This window comes from Panicum hallii, chromosome 5, assembly GCF_002211085.1.
Source record: "Panicum hallii strain FIL2 chromosome 5, PHallii_v3.1, whole genome shotgun sequence".
Classification (NCBI taxonomy): Eukaryota; Viridiplantae; Streptophyta; class Magnoliopsida; order Poales; family Poaceae; genus Panicum; species Panicum hallii.
The window spans coordinates 43865279-43881691 of record NC_038046.1 but is presented as its reverse complement, the minus strand read 5'-3'; the positions used below and the strand labels follow the sequence as shown (position 1 = coordinate 43881691).

The 16413-nt window shown below is 50.3% G+C and overlaps 1 protein-coding gene across 1 annotated transcript; it reads right to left on the bottom strand.

Annotated features, from left to right (window-relative positions):
• Positions 1–10306: 10306 nt before the first annotated feature.
• LOC112892662 lies at positions 10307–10612 on the bottom strand. The gene has a single exon (XM_025959796.1). It carries the CDS (start codon positions 10610–10612, stop codon positions 10307–10309), a length of 306 nt encoding a protein of 101 aa, XP_025815581.1.
• Positions 10613–16413: the final 5801 nt, after the last annotated feature.

The following is a 16413-nucleotide window of genomic DNA, read 5'->3' as shown; positions in this document are numbered from 1 at the left end:
GCAGCTCATCTCCGGCCACCCCGAGCCTCCCCAAGACCACCCACAGGTAGCCCAAGACCTCCTCGTGCTCCCCCTCCCTTTCCCCTTCACCGCCGGCAACCTCCCCGGCCGGAATTTGGCCGGACCCGTGCCCCCCCCACCGCCGGCCATGGCCCTGGACCTGATTGCTTTATGTGTTTTCTTTCCAGGGGGTTATTTGTTAAGTGTAGGGGCTAGTTTGTAAGGGATGTTTGTTATTTCATGTGAAAGCATTTCCTGTCTTGTAAAATTTGTAGTAATTCATAGAAAAATCCAAAAATGGCAAAACTAGTTTTGTTAGAGACTAGATTTCAAACTCTATGACTTTTGTTAATAGAGTTTAGTTTGAAACAAAATATTTCTACCTGTATTTCAAATCTAAGATTGAGGGGTAATATACACTTAACCTTGTCATTTCATGCTTTGTTATTTATGAAGTTTGGCATGAATGTTCTAGGTAACTTTATACAAAGTTTCAAACTCAAATTTGATTTAAACCTAACTTCTTTCAAATTTGAACTTTCAAATTTGAAATATTAACTAAACCTATTGTGTAACCTTTTCTAATTGAAATCTATTGTCTTTCTTTAATGTGATATTATTTGATGTTTAATGTATAATCAAATCTCCAAAACCTATGATCTTTTATTTAAAAGTTTTGAATTTATTTTGATTCATTTCAAATTCAAATTTAAATGTTTTAGTACTTGTTTGCAACAAACTCAGCAATGTCTTTGTGATTCCTTTATAAATAGTGTTTCAAACCTAAACCTCTTATTTTATGAATTCTTGTGTGTTAATTGGATGAGTTACAACATTTGAAATGTGAAATCAAATTTAAATTTTACCTTATTTATTTTATTGCATATCATATAGAATCAACGACACTCGACGACGGGGACTACGAATTGGTCTTAGGACAAGACCAAGGCTTTCCAGAAGATCCAGCGCAAGTCGTCGAGGGACTAACTGAAGCCCCCAACCCGAGTTCGGAAACCTCTGACACTCCTGCCCTCAACCCTACTCTAGAAGGCAAGCCCCGGACATATCCCATTACTTTATTTACACTGCAATCTATGCCTATCTATATTTTATCTTGCATTAAGTCTAGGAGTTGAAGTGAAACCCTAGATGCATGAATCCTAGGAATCCAATGTAATGCTCCCGAGTCCTTATCGGATAGATGCTCCGCTAATAGGACCGGTAGAAGTCGAGTGATTTCCTGTCACTCGCGCAACATAGGAGTTGTATGTTTACATTTTTGCAACCACTATAAGGACGACGGACAGGGTCATGAGCTGTATTATGACCTGGAAGTTTACCCTGTCTGTTTCATTAAAAGTTGATAAGGTCGATATGTGTGGTAGTGGTGGCTAAGCGTTTGAACAGTACTAGCCACATGCCGCGAAATATGGTAAAGCGGTAAGCCTAGTAACCGATCGGCCCGGTAAGTGGACATATTCCCACCACTCGATCTTTATGTTATGTTCACACGCACCGACCTGTGGGAGTACGTTCTGCATGGCAGACAGGAATACGGGTTTTGTAGTCGCGCTACAGACGTATGTCCTGCACATATAGGGTGTGCGTACGGTCCTGCAAGTCGCTTGTGGTGGCCTGTCCATGAGTCGGAATGAAAGGTAAACGGTTGCTTCGGAACGCCCTGTTGGTATTCCAAGCGTGTGTGTTAGGTTTACCTTGCAAGGTTGAATCTCGATTCAGGAATCGTCCGCCTCTCACGATGCATGAGACTGCTCATCCCTTCTGCCACATTGAGTAAGAAGTGGAACTAATGATGGATAATCTTGATGAATGATAATCACTACCTTGCTTGCTTAGTGTAGGTGCTAATCTAGAATAAATACTCAACTAGAAGATGAAAGCTAAAACTTGAAAGTAGTACATACTCTTTGTTGCTTTTCAGCTGAAAATAAACCCAGAGCCTTTACAATGCCTTCATGGGTCTAGTTATGGGCTAAGTATACCCAGCCCCGGGTAAGCCTTGCTGAGTATTAGAATACTCAGCCTTGCCAATGTCTGTTTCAGGTATGACCTTCAAAAATCCCACGGACAACCTTGTGTGGCCAACGTCCGTTCCTTTTGGCTGGTCCGTGGAGTGGGACCCGTCCCCGGCCGGCACAGACCCTCCGGAGTGACACCAGGCCCTGGGCTAAGCTTGGTGTTCGCCTTCGCGACGTGTGTAGTCACGTAAAAACTTTTTCTTCCTCTGTGAGTTTGGACAAGCTGTTCTGCTTGTCAGTTGAACATGGTTTGTATAAGTTTACTTATCTTTGAACTCGGTTTGTAATAATGTATGTATGACTGTAAATTAAAAGTTGATGAGCTATTCTGTGATGTGAACTCGCCTTCGTGCGAGGTAAACCTGCTTCGATCCTGCTGAACCGTGGTTGCATCGGGCGGAGACCCGACAGACCAAAGGATTGTTCCGTTTGAAGTGCGCTGAGCTGATTGCAGTTGTACGGCGATCAATAGCGCACTTGAGCCGGAATAATTCGAGCGGTTCTGCCACACACCAGTTGTCTGTTTTTGGTGTGGAATCTTGAGGCCTGCCCGATCTGTCACGTCGGCTTGCTGTAGAGGGATACTACCCCTGTTTCCCTTGTGAGGGTTTTTATCCTTCTGTGGCGAAGCCGCATGCCACGCGGTGGGTTGGCTCATGGGGTGCGTAGGTGCCTGGCTGGCTATAAATAGAGGCATCCGGAGCATTGTTTTTAGAACTCACCCCGAGCTTAAGATGAGAGTGAGTCTGGCCTTACCACAGTGGAGTTACCCTCAACCCGTGGGCATCCGCCCGACAGAGCTAGTGATTCCCTTAGTGTCTGGTGCTAGAAGAATGCTTGCAAGCGGTAGGGGATGACCTGCGGGGGCCGACGAAGGTCCAGGCCTCTCCCATGCCCGGTCGCCCATGCGCTTCGCTCGGATGATCGAGGGGAGTGGGTGCACGGTCTGGTCACCAACCATCCTCATCCGGCTGTCAGTGCAGTTTCCCTGGGCCCCTGGGAGGTTATGGGAGATGCATTGGCTCCAAGCAGGGGATGTGTCAGTGCTTCCACTAGCAAGGCCCAGAAACGAGTAGGAACTCCTCGTCCCTGGTTGTTGTTGTGCGTACCCATGGGAGCTGCGTGGGCCTTGAGCGACTTCGGCTTCCCCGTTTTCTTCAGCTCCAGTCCGCCTTGAGAGGAGGCTTGTTCCTCTAGGGCGAGTGGAGATGGGAACGGGGAGGAGCTCCTCGCCGCTGTTCGAGGCGGCGTGGGAGTTCAGTCAGCGGCAGATGGATTGCTCATTGCCATCCTCTGCCAAGGGTGCCTTGAAGGAGGAGGTGCTAGAAGAAGATTTGTGAGGCGGATGCACCTCCCAGTCTTCCCGCACTTGTAGCAGCCCTCCCCGAGGCTACCTGTGTTACCACCTTAATGGTGGTAACTGGTTTTTTTACTTTGTAACGGCCATAGGCCGACTGTACTTTGTAACATTTATTCGCCATGAATAAAGCGTATTTTACCCCGGAGCGTACCGTGTTGGCAGCGAGCGACCGTGAGTCCGGTCGGGGGCTAAGACTTGTTGTTTTTTCCAAGGGGAGATGCGGCGTCCCGACCCACCGCACCTTTGCCATGAGGGAGGGCGATCGGATCGATGATGGTGTGCATGTAAATGCATTTAGGTGGCCCCATCCGCGGTATCCGCGATCGGAGGGGTTGAGCCGGCGTCACTTGCCTAGATGTCTTGAGTGACTGGTTCGGTAAGCTCCTAATGAGTGTGTCCGGGTAAAATTTTCGGGCTTCCGAGTGGAATCTGGGTTCGTCGTTCATGATGGGGTCGGCATAGTCCTTAGGTGGCATTCCACTGCTCCGCGACCCACCTCCTGGCAGATGCCCAAGTCGTCCGACCGACTCAGATGGCCCGTTGGCCTCTCCTTGGTGGAGATTCTATGCGTATGGCTCGAGGTCCGGATCGAACGAGAAGGTCGAGATGACCCGGCTTGCTGCTTGCGCAGATTGGGCGAGGGCCACTGGGGCTCATCTTCGTTTTCTCCCATGGTTCTATTTGATGCGAGGCAGCCTCGAGTCCTTCATGGACCGACCTTCGAAACTCGGTCGGTCGGCTTTTGTTTTGGCAGTTTTAATGTATTTTGTGTATCGAGCAATTAAATGCGATTATTGACAGGGGATGTGGCGCGTTGAGGCTTACCTGGGAAGCCGGAGCGTTGCCCCATTTTTTGTGCCCATGTTGCGATCGTGGTGGGCACCAGTCCCCATACCACGTCTTGTCAGTTGGGCTCCCCTAGGGCGCCTCTTTTAGAGGGGATGGCTGGAGGCGCTCGATCTCCTCCACCTCACCTTCGCCTTGCTTTAGTCACTAGAGCCGTTTTTCTTCCTCTGCCCCCCTGCCGCCGCCATTTCCTTCTCCGCCCTCGTTGTGCATGAGGAGGGAGAAGGAGAGAGAGGATTGTCCGGCTCTTCCACTTCACAGTCGCAATGTCGAACTGGAGACCATCGACCGTGACCGAGGAGCAGCTACAGGATTTCGCGGAGAAGGTGCTGCTGCTGTCCAAGGAGGTGGCCCACTGGAGGCCTCCCCCGGCGAGGCATGAGGAGCCCCAACCTGAAGCTGATGAGATCATGAGCTTTCTTGCGTTCTACAAACGCAAGCTTAGGCATCTCGTGCACCCGTTCCTACTCGGGCTGCTGAACAAGTGGGGGCTGCAGCTGTAGTACCTCAATCCGAATGGGGTGCTGCATATCGTGGGCTTTTTCACTCTATGTGAGGGCTTCCTCATGATAGATCCGCACGCGAATATGTTCTAAGCCTTCTTCTATGGGCAAGGCCTATCGGTGAATGGGGATGCGGAGCTCGCGCCGGTCGGGGGCTTTGCCCTGCAGAAGAAAGGAGGCCGGTCGGGAGAATACGGGGCGTACACCCCCGCAAAGTCGAACCGGGGGTGGCATGAGGAATGGTTCTACATCAGGAACCTAGAGCAGATACCGTTCCTGGCGTTCACGAGAGTGTGTCCTATGAAGAAGGATATCTGGACATGAGGGGTCCTCATTGCGGAGAAGGGGCGCGTGAGTTTTATCGAGGGGAAGCTGAAGGAGCACGTCGCGAAGGGCCTTGATGGGATGCGTCTTTTCGGCACCATTCTCTCCCGCCAGGTCATCCCTCTTGCCAAGAGGACGTCCAAGATGTGGGAATACTCCAATCCCACGGATCCCGATCGAGTATCGCTGGAGGCGGTGTCCGATGATGAGGTGTGGTCATAGCTCGAGATGGTCCTCAAGGTGGGGAACCAGCGGATCGTTGGCGGTCCACCGTCCTTCGACAAGGGGCACCGTCCAAATTTGGTAAGTTTTTCTCCTTTTCTTCTTTCCGTCGGCCTTCGGGCTTCTGATCATGTTTTGACATTGCCTCACTTTTTAGGGACTTGGTCGTCCCTAGTCCCGCCCACACCTCCTGAAGGGGGCGGAGGGCGCGGCCAAGCAAGCCGCCCAAGTGGAAGCTTCCCGAGCCAGGAAGGAGAAGAAAGTGAGAAAGGCCAAGAGAAAGTTTAAAAAAGAGCAGGAGATTGCGCATCGGGTCCGTATGGGGGAGGACCGTGATGTTGTGCAGGAAGAGCTTGAGTTAGAGTTCTTGACCGACTCCGGTGGTGGCAACGGCTTGGAGGATTAGGAGTCGGAGCACAAGGATATCTCCTTATTTGTGGTATAACCTTGTGACGCCACGATGACAGGGACCACGGAGGTCCCCGGGGCATCCTCCAGAGCCCTAGAGGCAAGAAAGCATGCCGCCGATGAGGATGCGGAGCGGGAGGAGGCAAAGCGGTCCCGAGGGGAACAACGCTCAGAGGTGCCGCAGTGGCCGTCCCTTCAAGTGGCGGACACGGAGCGGAGCAAGGGTGTGTCAGAGGAGCGCCCTGATGACGACCGGCCTTCTGCTTGATGCGAGGCAGTGCCGTGGAGGCTCAGCCCGGCGCTACTCTCTTTGATCCGAGGAAGGGGTCGGGGAATGGCCTCTATGGGTGTGACGTTGGTGATGACAGCGATCCACACACAACCCAGTGCGAGGGTGACTGTGGTGGTGCTTCCTTCATCAAGCGTGGGAAGGGGGGAGGAGATCGTGGCCCCTATGTCCCTAGGAGGAGGGTCGCTCGGTTCACTCGCGTGGCTTGAGCTCGAGGAGAATGAGGGAGCCACTATGGCGCTTGCGGACGTGGAGACCAAGGTCGGGCTGCTCACCGAGCTCGAGGAGGGCCGGACTCAGGGGGACGAACACTTTGACCAGGTGGGCGATTCTTCGGTATTGCAGGCGGCACTGGAGGGGAACTAGGACCGAGCGATGGTATTGGCCTCCAGGCCGCCCGAATCTGTGAGCTAGCTGGTCGGTGAGTGGGCCTGGCCTCGGTTCGTCCTGCGCGATCGGCAGGAGAAGGAACTTTGGGGCCGTCTCGAGCAGAGCGGGGTGTCGGTCCGCAACGACCTCACCGCTGCGAAGGCAGGGCTTGTGGAGATCTTCAAGAAAATCAGACTTGCTTAGCAGATCGCGTCCGTCGACCTGCCAAACTTTGCTCGGGTAAGTCCTTGTGGTTTCCCTTTGCTTCTGTTCTTTTTTTTCGATGAGGGGCAATCTGTTTTGATGTTTTTGACTTTCTTGTTTTGAAGAACCTAGAGGGGATCTAGCTGAACAAGTCCCTGTTCCTCCGGGAGGAGCACGCCCCGACTGGGTAGGAGGCGGTGGCACAGTGACGGGTCGAGGAGTTGACCCACGAACTAGAAGCCGCCGGGCGTCGGAACTTCACGAGCGTGACCGCGCGATCATTATCGAGCAAGAGCTTGTCGTGGCCCGGTTGGCTCTAAACACAGAGCGGGTGGCTCTAGGAGTGGAGCGAGAGGCCCAAGCTCTTGCCGAGGGGCAGGCTCAGTCCAAGGGGCAGCGAATCACCCAGCTGGAGGCGATGCTGACCTAGAAGGAGGAGGGGCTCAAGATCATTGAGGATGCCATGGCAGGTAAGTAGCTCCTTTCCTCTGTCCCGTTGATTCTTGTTTCGTATTCTGTGGCCTCTAACTTCCCCTTTGTTCGTGTCCCTCCGTAATCATGTACGGCCCTTCCCATGGCGGAGTGAGCTTGTGCCCGTTCTTGGTCGACTGTGCCCTCCGTAGCACCAAATCTCCAACTTCAAGGGCTCTTCCCCGGATCTTCCGCTCCTGGTACCTGCGAAGGGTTTGCTAGTAGCGGGCAGAGCGAAACAGTGCCATCTGCCGTGCCTCCTCCCTGCTGAGCTTTTGCGGCTCGGTTGGGGTCAAAGGGTTTGACCCTTGGGGCGCCATAGTCTAGGTCAGAGAGTAGCACGGCTTCTGCCCCCGTGTGTTAGCAAGAGCGGGGTGAACCTCGTGGATCTATTGGGAGTTATCCTCAGGCTCCGAAGGACGGCTGGGAGTTCCTGGACCTAGCGCCCAACAAACTTTTTGAGCTGGTCAAAGATGCGAGGCTTGAGTCCCTGGAGGACCATTCTATACGCCCTTTCAACCTACCCATTGGTGCGTGGGTGCCCGACCAATGCACAGTCAATCCTGATCCCGTATCCGTCAACGAACTCCAAGAACTTTTTGCCTGTGAAGTTGGTCCCATTGTTTGTGATGATGGTGTTGGGCACATCGAACCGGTAGACAATGTCAAGGAAGAACTTGGCGGCCTCTTGGGAGTTTGTTTTGGTGATGGGTTTTGCCTCAATCCACTTGGTGAACTTGTCCACCGTGACAAGCAGGTGAGTGAAACCACCAGGAGCTCTCCTGAGGGGCCCGACCATGTCGATGCCCCAGACCGCGAACGGCCAAATGAGGGGGATGGTCTGAAGCGCCTACGCTGGCTAGTGGGTCTGCCGAGCATACAACTGACACTCTTTACACGTGTGGACGACCTCCTCCGCGCCGCACAGTGCTGTTGGCCAGTAAAAATCTTGGCGAAAGGCCTTGCTGACCATTGACCGGTGGGCCGTGTGGTGCCCACAGATGCCAGCATGGATCTCCAGGAGGAGTTCCTTGCCTTGTTGGATCGGGATGCATTTCATGAGCATTCTTATCACCGACGGACTGCGTTTGTAAAGTTCACCATTGATGGCGACAAACATGTTGCCGCGTCGAGCAATCCTTCACGCCTCGGTTCTATCAGCTGGGAGGACCTCGTCGAGGAGGTAGGCCAGAAGAGGTGCCCTCCACTCGGAGTCGATTGCCGTTGCATAGGCTGCACGAGTTGTAACCTCCATTGTGAGGCAGTTGGGGCCCTCGAGCCCTTGGTCGGGGGACGCCTGGTTGGGAGGCGCTAGACTAGGGCCCTCGGGCATCGTGTCGGACAGCCTTGAGTCGGGTCCGGTTTCACGCGGATTGAGGGCATGTGGAGATCATTGATGAAGACCCTGTTAGGAACGGGATCCTGCTAGGCCGCCATCTTGGCGAGTGCATAGGCATCGTTGTTGTCCCTCCACAGGACGTGATGCAGCTCAACTCCTCGGAATTTTTCCTCCACTTTGCGCACCTCCTGGCAGTATGTGTTCATGAGGGAGCTTTCGCAGTTGGACTCTTTCATGACTTGGTCTAACACCAACTTGGAGTCACCGTAGGCGTAGAGCCAGGTTGCTTCGAGCTTAATGGCAATACGGAGGCCGTTGATAAGGCCCTCAAGGCCCTCATATTCAGCGATGTTGTTCGAGGCAGGGAAGTAGAGGCGGATCGCGTAGCGGAGCCTGTTCCCCTCGGGTGGGATCAGCACTACGCCGGCCCCCACGCCTGGTCCCATGACTGACCCGTCGAAGTAGAGGGTCCAGTATTCGTGGGCGATGTTCGGAGTCGGGGTTTGGACCTCCGTCCACTCGACGATGAAGTCAGCCAAGGCCTGTGACTTGATGGTGGTGCGGGGGGCGTACTTGATGTCGTAGCCCATGAGCTTGAGTGCCCATTTGGAGATCCATCCCGTAGCGTCGCGGCTGTGGACGAACTCCCCGAGTGGGAATGAGGTGACGGCGGTGACCTCATGGTCACTGAAATAATGCTGCAGCTTCTTGGTTGCCATTAGTATGGCGTATAAGAGCTTCTGCACCTGCGGGTAGCGGGCCTTGGTCTCGATGAGTACCTCGCTGACAAAGTACACCGGTTATTAAACCTTCAGCACATGGCTCGGCTCCTCCCTTTCTACCACAAGAGCGGTGCTGACCATGTGGGTAGTTGCCGTGAGGTAGAGTAGGAGAGGTTCACGTCGCTCGGGAGCAACGAGGACTGGAGCTGAGGTTAGCAATGCTTTAAGGCTGTCCAAGGCTTGCTGGGCCTCCTCCGTCCAGACGAATGTATCTGACTTTTTGAGGAGCTTGTAGAGGGGCATCCCCCGCTCGCCCAGTCGGGATGTGTACTGATTGAGGGTGGCCATAGAGCCGGTGAGCCGTTGCACACCTTTCACATTACGTATGGGGCCCATCTTGGCGATGGCTGTGATTTTTTTCGAGGTTGGCCTCGATGCCATGCTCGGACACTATATACCCGAGCAGCTTCCCCTTTGTGACCCCGAAAGTGCATTTTTCAGGATTCAATTTGATGCTGAACCTTTGGAGGTTAGCAAATGTGGTGTCTAGCGAGGCGATCACATCACCTGCATGAGGCACTTTCACCACTATGTTGTCCACATAGACTGCGATTGTGGGTTTTGGCGGTTCGAGCTGGTCGGGCTGCCGAGGCAGATTGATCTGATCGATGAACATTTCTGCTTGCAACGCTGGTAGGTGGCACCAGCGTTTTTCAGACTGAACGGCATAGTGATGTAGCAGTACGTGCCAAATTATGTGATGAAAGAGGTCGCGAGCTGGTCGGACTCTTTCATCGCAATCTGGTGATAGCCCGAGTAGGTATCCAGAAAAGAGAGGATTTCACATCCCGACGTGGAATCAACTATCTAATCTATGCGCGGCAAAAGGAAAGAATCTTTGGGTTAAGGTCCGTATAGTCAACACACATTCTCCATTTCTTGTCTTCTTTTTCACAACGACGAGATTGGCAAGCCAGTCTAAGTGAAACACTTCCTTGATGAAACCAGCTACCAGGAGCTTGGCGATTTCCTCGCCTATGGCCCTGCGCCTCTCGTCATCGAAACAACACAGGCATTGGTGCACGGGCTTAGAACCTAGCTTGATGCGGAGCTCGTGCTCGGTGACCTCCCTTGGGATGCTCGGCATGTTAGAGGGCTTCCATGCGAAGGCATCGTGATTGGCGCCCAGGAAGTCGATGGGCGCTCTTTCCTATTTGGTCGGAAGCTGGGTCCCGATCCGCACGGTCTTGGTCGGGTCGTTAGGGTCGACCCCGATCGCCTTGGTATCCTCAGTCAGGCGTAAGGCGCTGGACAGGGTTGGCTCATTGTGGTCATGAGCGTCTTCCACCGCTGCCTCGCGAAGCCTCTTGAGCTTAGCGGAGTTGGCGATGATTGTGGCGAGCTTGAAGTGCTGGCGGCTACAGCTGTACATCTCTTCAAAGGAGCCGCTCACTGTGATGACGCTGTTCGGTCCTGGCATCTTCAGCTTGAGGTAGGTGTAGTTGCAGACCGCCATGAACTCAACATAGCATGGACGACCGAGGATGACTCAAGATTTATACCAATTCAGAGAATTGTGCCTTTCGTCCAGTCGGGGGTCGGTCGGATGTATTGCTTGAGCCCGGGTGCTCGTGAGAGTTTGGGGAGTTACAAGCTTACGAGTGGGGGATGAATCTCTTGGATTTCGGTTCCCTTTCCTCTACGCCTTTTATAGTCTAGGGGGGCCTCTTTTACAGGGGAACTAAGGGTAGAGAAAGAGAGGTAGAGAGAGAGAGTTCCTTGCCCCGTCGATCGGGGTCGCCAACTCTGTCAGTCGGAGTCCTTGGGCGGCCACCACCCAAGTCCTGTGTTGCATAGTGGCTGTCTTGTTCTGTCTCTGTGCGTCATGCTTTGCCAGTCGGAGGGGTAGGCTTGCACTGATAAGCACGGTATGGCAGTCACGTTCCGTCCTCAACGTTACGCCCTGTCATTCCACCATGATGGAGGCATGCCCGCCGCGTTGTGATGACATCGTCGTGTTCCGTCTACTTACAAGGACGGTTAGGTGAAATAACGCCTCCCTGTTATGGCAGCGAGGAGCACTCTAACCCTCGTGGGGGGAGTAGTTGGCCTGTACGGCAAGTTGACTCCGGCATGCATCCATATCCGCCGCACCTGCTCCTAGGGCCCACTAGCACATAGGGCCTGGCTGGCCTCGGCCTTGCCGGTCGGGGATAGTGACACGTGTAAGGCGGAGCCCTGGTCGGGGACCTCAGTTAGAGCCCATGGTACGAACCCAGTCCCTAATCATCTCCTTGGTCGGGGACACAAGCCATGCTTTTGCAGACCGGCCGGCCGGTCGGTATCATGGGCCTGGGCGGCCTGGACGAAGTTGTGGCCCACGATGGTGGGCGTTCGTTCCAGGTGCTGTCTTGGGCTAGTCGGAATGCTAGCAGGAGGCGGGTCCGCTGGGGACCCTGGGTCCCTAGACCTAATCTCCTTGATTGTATTGCAATTTACAGTTAGGCTTTATATTTTGTTTGCAAATTTGCCTCATAGTTTGGTAAAGGACATAAATTTTATCTTGCCCTCCTGAATTTTCAGAATGTGCATCAGCTTTTGGTAAAGGGATGAAGAAAAATAATGCTGATATATATGAGAAGAATAGGACCCACGCATGAGGTTATTGTAATCTGTCCTCTGTGATTTCTCTTTCTTGCCATGGAGATGCCATTTGTTTACTAAAATGACTGCTAGGCAGTGTTGTCTTGGTTATATTTCCTCTGCCGTAAAATTATGCTATTTAACATCTTTCTTTTTGGTGCGTACATGTTTTATTTGCTTCCTTTGGAGTTAGTCCATGCATGGATGATGGATCTTTCCCTTGATTGCTATAAGAATTTTTTTTTCAATTTCACCATCGACGTTGAGATATTCTATGTAGTTGTTTATATTCATTTACGTCTCCGGTTATTTCCCAAATCATCTATTTAGCTCTTAGGTGACATCGATGAATGTGTTGTTCCTCTTATTTATGTCTTTGATTGCCACTCGAAAAAGCAATGCTATCGGCACCTGTTGTTTTATTATTATTTTGTTCTATCTGCTCCAAATTGGTAGCTCATTGCAGAGTGCAATTATCAAGTCGTTAAGTTAAGCTTGCAAGAAGGGTGATTTTGGGTGCTCCTACCCTCTCTACATGTCCTGCTGCAGTAGTTGGCTACCTAGGCAAGGGGTTTAGCGCTGAAGCTGAATGTCAACATAGGATCCGCACAATCTTTTAGAGATGCCCTTTGCTATTTTCTGTATGCCTCATCCAAATATGATTACATGTGTCTGAGGGAGCCATAGGTGCCCTAGAGATGCTTCTGATCACTATCCAGTATAAAATCATGAAAATAAAAATTCTAAAACTTGGATGTGCTTTACAAAATCGGCTGTGTTGTATGTGCTTTATAGTCCTTTAAACGACTACCTGCATTTAGGTTATTACCTTATTGGAATTTAGCCTTTGAAATTAACATACTCTCCGGTGGAAAACTTGGTATGCATGTGAGTTGTTGCCATACTTCCTAATGTCCCCGTCAAACGTTGGGCCTTTCCTTACAATTGTTATCCTATTTTAGGTCCACATAATATTCAATGAATTGGGCAGGATTTGTTCCAAGGAACTTGGGTAGTGATTTCTCGATGAAGTAATTGAGGTATGAGAGTAAACCTGACGGTCCAGGGACCCAGGGTCCCCAGCGGGCTCACCTCTCATTGACCAGTCTAAGGCTGCGCCTGTAACAAGCACCCGTCTGTATAGGGCAACAACTTCATCTAGGCCGTCTTGGCCCACAACCCCAACTGGCAACTCAGTCGAGATGACCAAGGCCCATATGCTCGACTGTAGGAACGGTCGGAGGCTGGGTCCATATCAAGGCGCCAACCGGAGACTCTGATTAGGCTTCGCCTTACACGTGCCTGCCTCCCCGACCGCCAGGCTGGTCGGGAGGCCAGGCCCGGCTTACCGACGGGCCCTAGGAGTAGGTACGAAGGATAAAGATGAGCCTCGGGGTCAACTTGTCATACACGGCCAACCATTCCCTCCACGGGGGTTGCAGTTCCCTCTGTTGTGGTAGCAGTGTGCCACTATTCTACCTGCCTGTCCTCGTGAAAGGACGGGGCAAAACATCTTCATGATACGGCCGGAACGCCCCCCGTCACGATGGAGTGACAGGGCAAGGTGCCAGGGATAGGGCATGATAGCCATACTGTACCTATCGATGCCCCCACGACCACTGACCGACAGAGCATGACGCGTAGGGACAAGACAAGACGCTTGCCCCATGACGCAGGACTTGGACGGTGGTTACCGGAAGACTCCGACTGACGGGATGGGAAGGTCCGGCTGACGACCAGCCCCGACCGGCGGGGTCGGGATTCCTTTCTTTCTATCCCCTGCAATGGAGCCTCCCTTGGACTATAAGAGGGAGGGTCTTCCACCTATGAAATAGGCAGATAACTCATAAATCCAATCTCTCGATAGACCTAAACCATAGCTACAGCTCGAAAGCTTGTAACTCCCAACTCTCATGAGCACCTAGGCTCAAGTAATACATTCGACTGACCGGCGACTAGAAGTAGGGCATGATTGCCTGAACCAGTATAGATCTTGAGTCATTGTGTGATAGGCCATATCCGATCATGACATGCGATACACACTTCGAGTAGGTTTAGCTATCAGCCATTTTCGGAACCGACAGTTGTGGCAGAACCAATCCTGAATTATACCGGCTCAAGTACGCGAGTCCATTCCTGAGGGCTCCAGCGTGCTTCAAATGGTATAATCCCTTGGCCTGTCGGGTAACATCCCGATAAACCACCGAATACAGGATCAAATAAGGTTACCTCACACGAAGGTGAGTCCAGAGATACAGTCACCATCATATTTTATATCATAGGAAATTACAATACAAAAGTTTCCAAAAGTAGTATGAAGTTCCAAATTTAGAGAAAACGTTACAAACTGTTAAAGTTATGGTTTTTGGCAGCGGAAAACATACGCGATGATCTACAGCACGTCGACAAGACGGATGTCATGCTAAGCCCGGGCACGACATCACTCGGTATCATCAGAATTGGCCGGGGACGGATCCCTCTCCGCGGACCAATCATCTGGAAGAGCACAGGGCCAAGGCAAGGGAAGAGTAGGGTCTTCAAAGACTTTACCTGAAAAACAAGTAACTAGCAAGACTGAGTATACTAATACTCAGCAAGGCTTACCCGAGATTGGGTATACTTTAGCCCGTAACTAGACTCATGAAGGCATTGCAAAGGTTCTGGGTTTATTTTCAGCTGAAAAGCAACAAAGAGTATAACCTACTTTCAAGTTTTAGCTTTCAGGTTCTAGCTTGATTAGCCATTCTAGAAAGCACCTATACTAAACAAGCAAGATAGATATTATCATCCATCAAAATTATTCCATCCATAATTACACTTTTTACTCGATGTGGCAAAAGGGATAAGCAGTCTCAATCTTCGTGAGAGGCGGACGATTCTGAATCGAATTTAACCTTGCAAGGTAAACCTAACTCACACGCCTGGAAACATTCAAAGATCATTCCAAGCAACCTTTTCCCTCATATTCCGGGTTATGGATCAGGGCCACCACAAGCGACTGCAGGACCGTACGCACACCAATTGTGCAGGACATACGTCTGTAGCGCAACTACAAAACCCGTATTCCTGTCTGCCATGCAGAACGTACTCCCACACGTCGGTGCGTGTAAACATAAAATAAAAGTCGAGTGGTGGAGACAAGTCTATTTGCCGGGCCAATCGGGCACTAGGCTTACCGCTTACCATATTTCACGGTATGTGGCTAGTACTTTCAAACGCTTAGCCACCACTACCACATGGTTCGGACTTAACCATTTTGACAAAACAGACAGGGTAAATCTCCAGGTCATGATACAGCACATGACCCTGTCCATTATCCTTATAGTGGTTGTGGAATTGTAAACAAGCAATTCCTATATCGTGCGAGTGACAGGAAATCACCCAACTTTTACCGGTCCTATTTAGCAGAGCATCTAAGCGATAAGGACTCGGGTACAATACATTGGATTCCTAAGATTTTATGCAACTAGGGTTTCATTTCAACTCCTAGACGTAATGCAAGATATATAATATATAAGTGAAATGGTAGTAAATTGAAATACTGGGGTATGCACCAGGGCTTGCCTTTACTGGTGGGACTGAAATCAGAAATGTCAATATCTTCCGAACTTTGGTTCGGGGCTTCAGTTAATCCCTTGGTGACGTTCATTTGGTTTTCAGGAAAATCCTCCGTAGACTCCTGGGAGATCTTGTAGGTACCGTTTGCAGAAGTAGTTGTATCTACATGCAATGCAATATTACACTTAAAGTGTGCACATAAAACTATCTTACTTCACAATAAAGTTGCAATCCAACACTCATTTAACATACTTGTGACAGTTCATGTATTTGTAAACTAGGCACATTATTTGATAGTGTGAAGTATGTGTTTGTTAGTGTAAAGCTTGTATGTGTTTATATAAAGCTTTTGAAAATTTAAAGTGCAAGTAAAAAGGGTATTTTTATAATTACAGAAAAACCTAGGGTTGTTTTTGCAAAATGTATTTGGATAGGAGGTAACTTCGAAATAAGTGAAGGGTGGTTTTGCAAACATGTTTTTCTTACTTTATATCTTGTAAAAAAATATATATTTATCCAAAAAGTTGCATTAGAAATGCATGTGTTGAATTGTGTAAAAGTTTGGGTAAAATGGTAAAAATAAGGGTGTTTATGTAATTTTATAAGAGTACAAGTCCTTTTATGCAAGTAATTTAATTACAAAAGTAATTTTCAAAGTTACTTAGGACTAAAGTGTAAAAGGTGCAAGTCATTATGACATGTCTATCCAATCATTTTGATGTGTCTATCCCGTCATCATGACGTGTCATAAATTCTTGCATTTAGGTCCTAAATGTTATAAAATTTCACTCTTTAGGACAAAAGTAATTCAAATCCAACTTTTGTTCAAAAATTCATGTGTAAAGATATAAGTTTTGAGTTTTTGAACTTGGGCCCTAAAGCAATGTTGTAGAGTTTGAAAAACTCTCCAACTCTCATTTTGGGCATTTCTTCATTAGGGTTTTAGATTGATGGGAAATTAAGCTTTACAGAAAGGTCCCTGAAATTTTTGTAAATTGCGCACAAGTCCTTGGGAGAGTTCCATTTCTCCTTCTCTGCTCTCCCTTCCCCTGGCGCCCTGCCTTTTTCTCCCCACCAGCGTTATCTCTTTCTCTCTCTCTCTCTTGCCATTTCCTC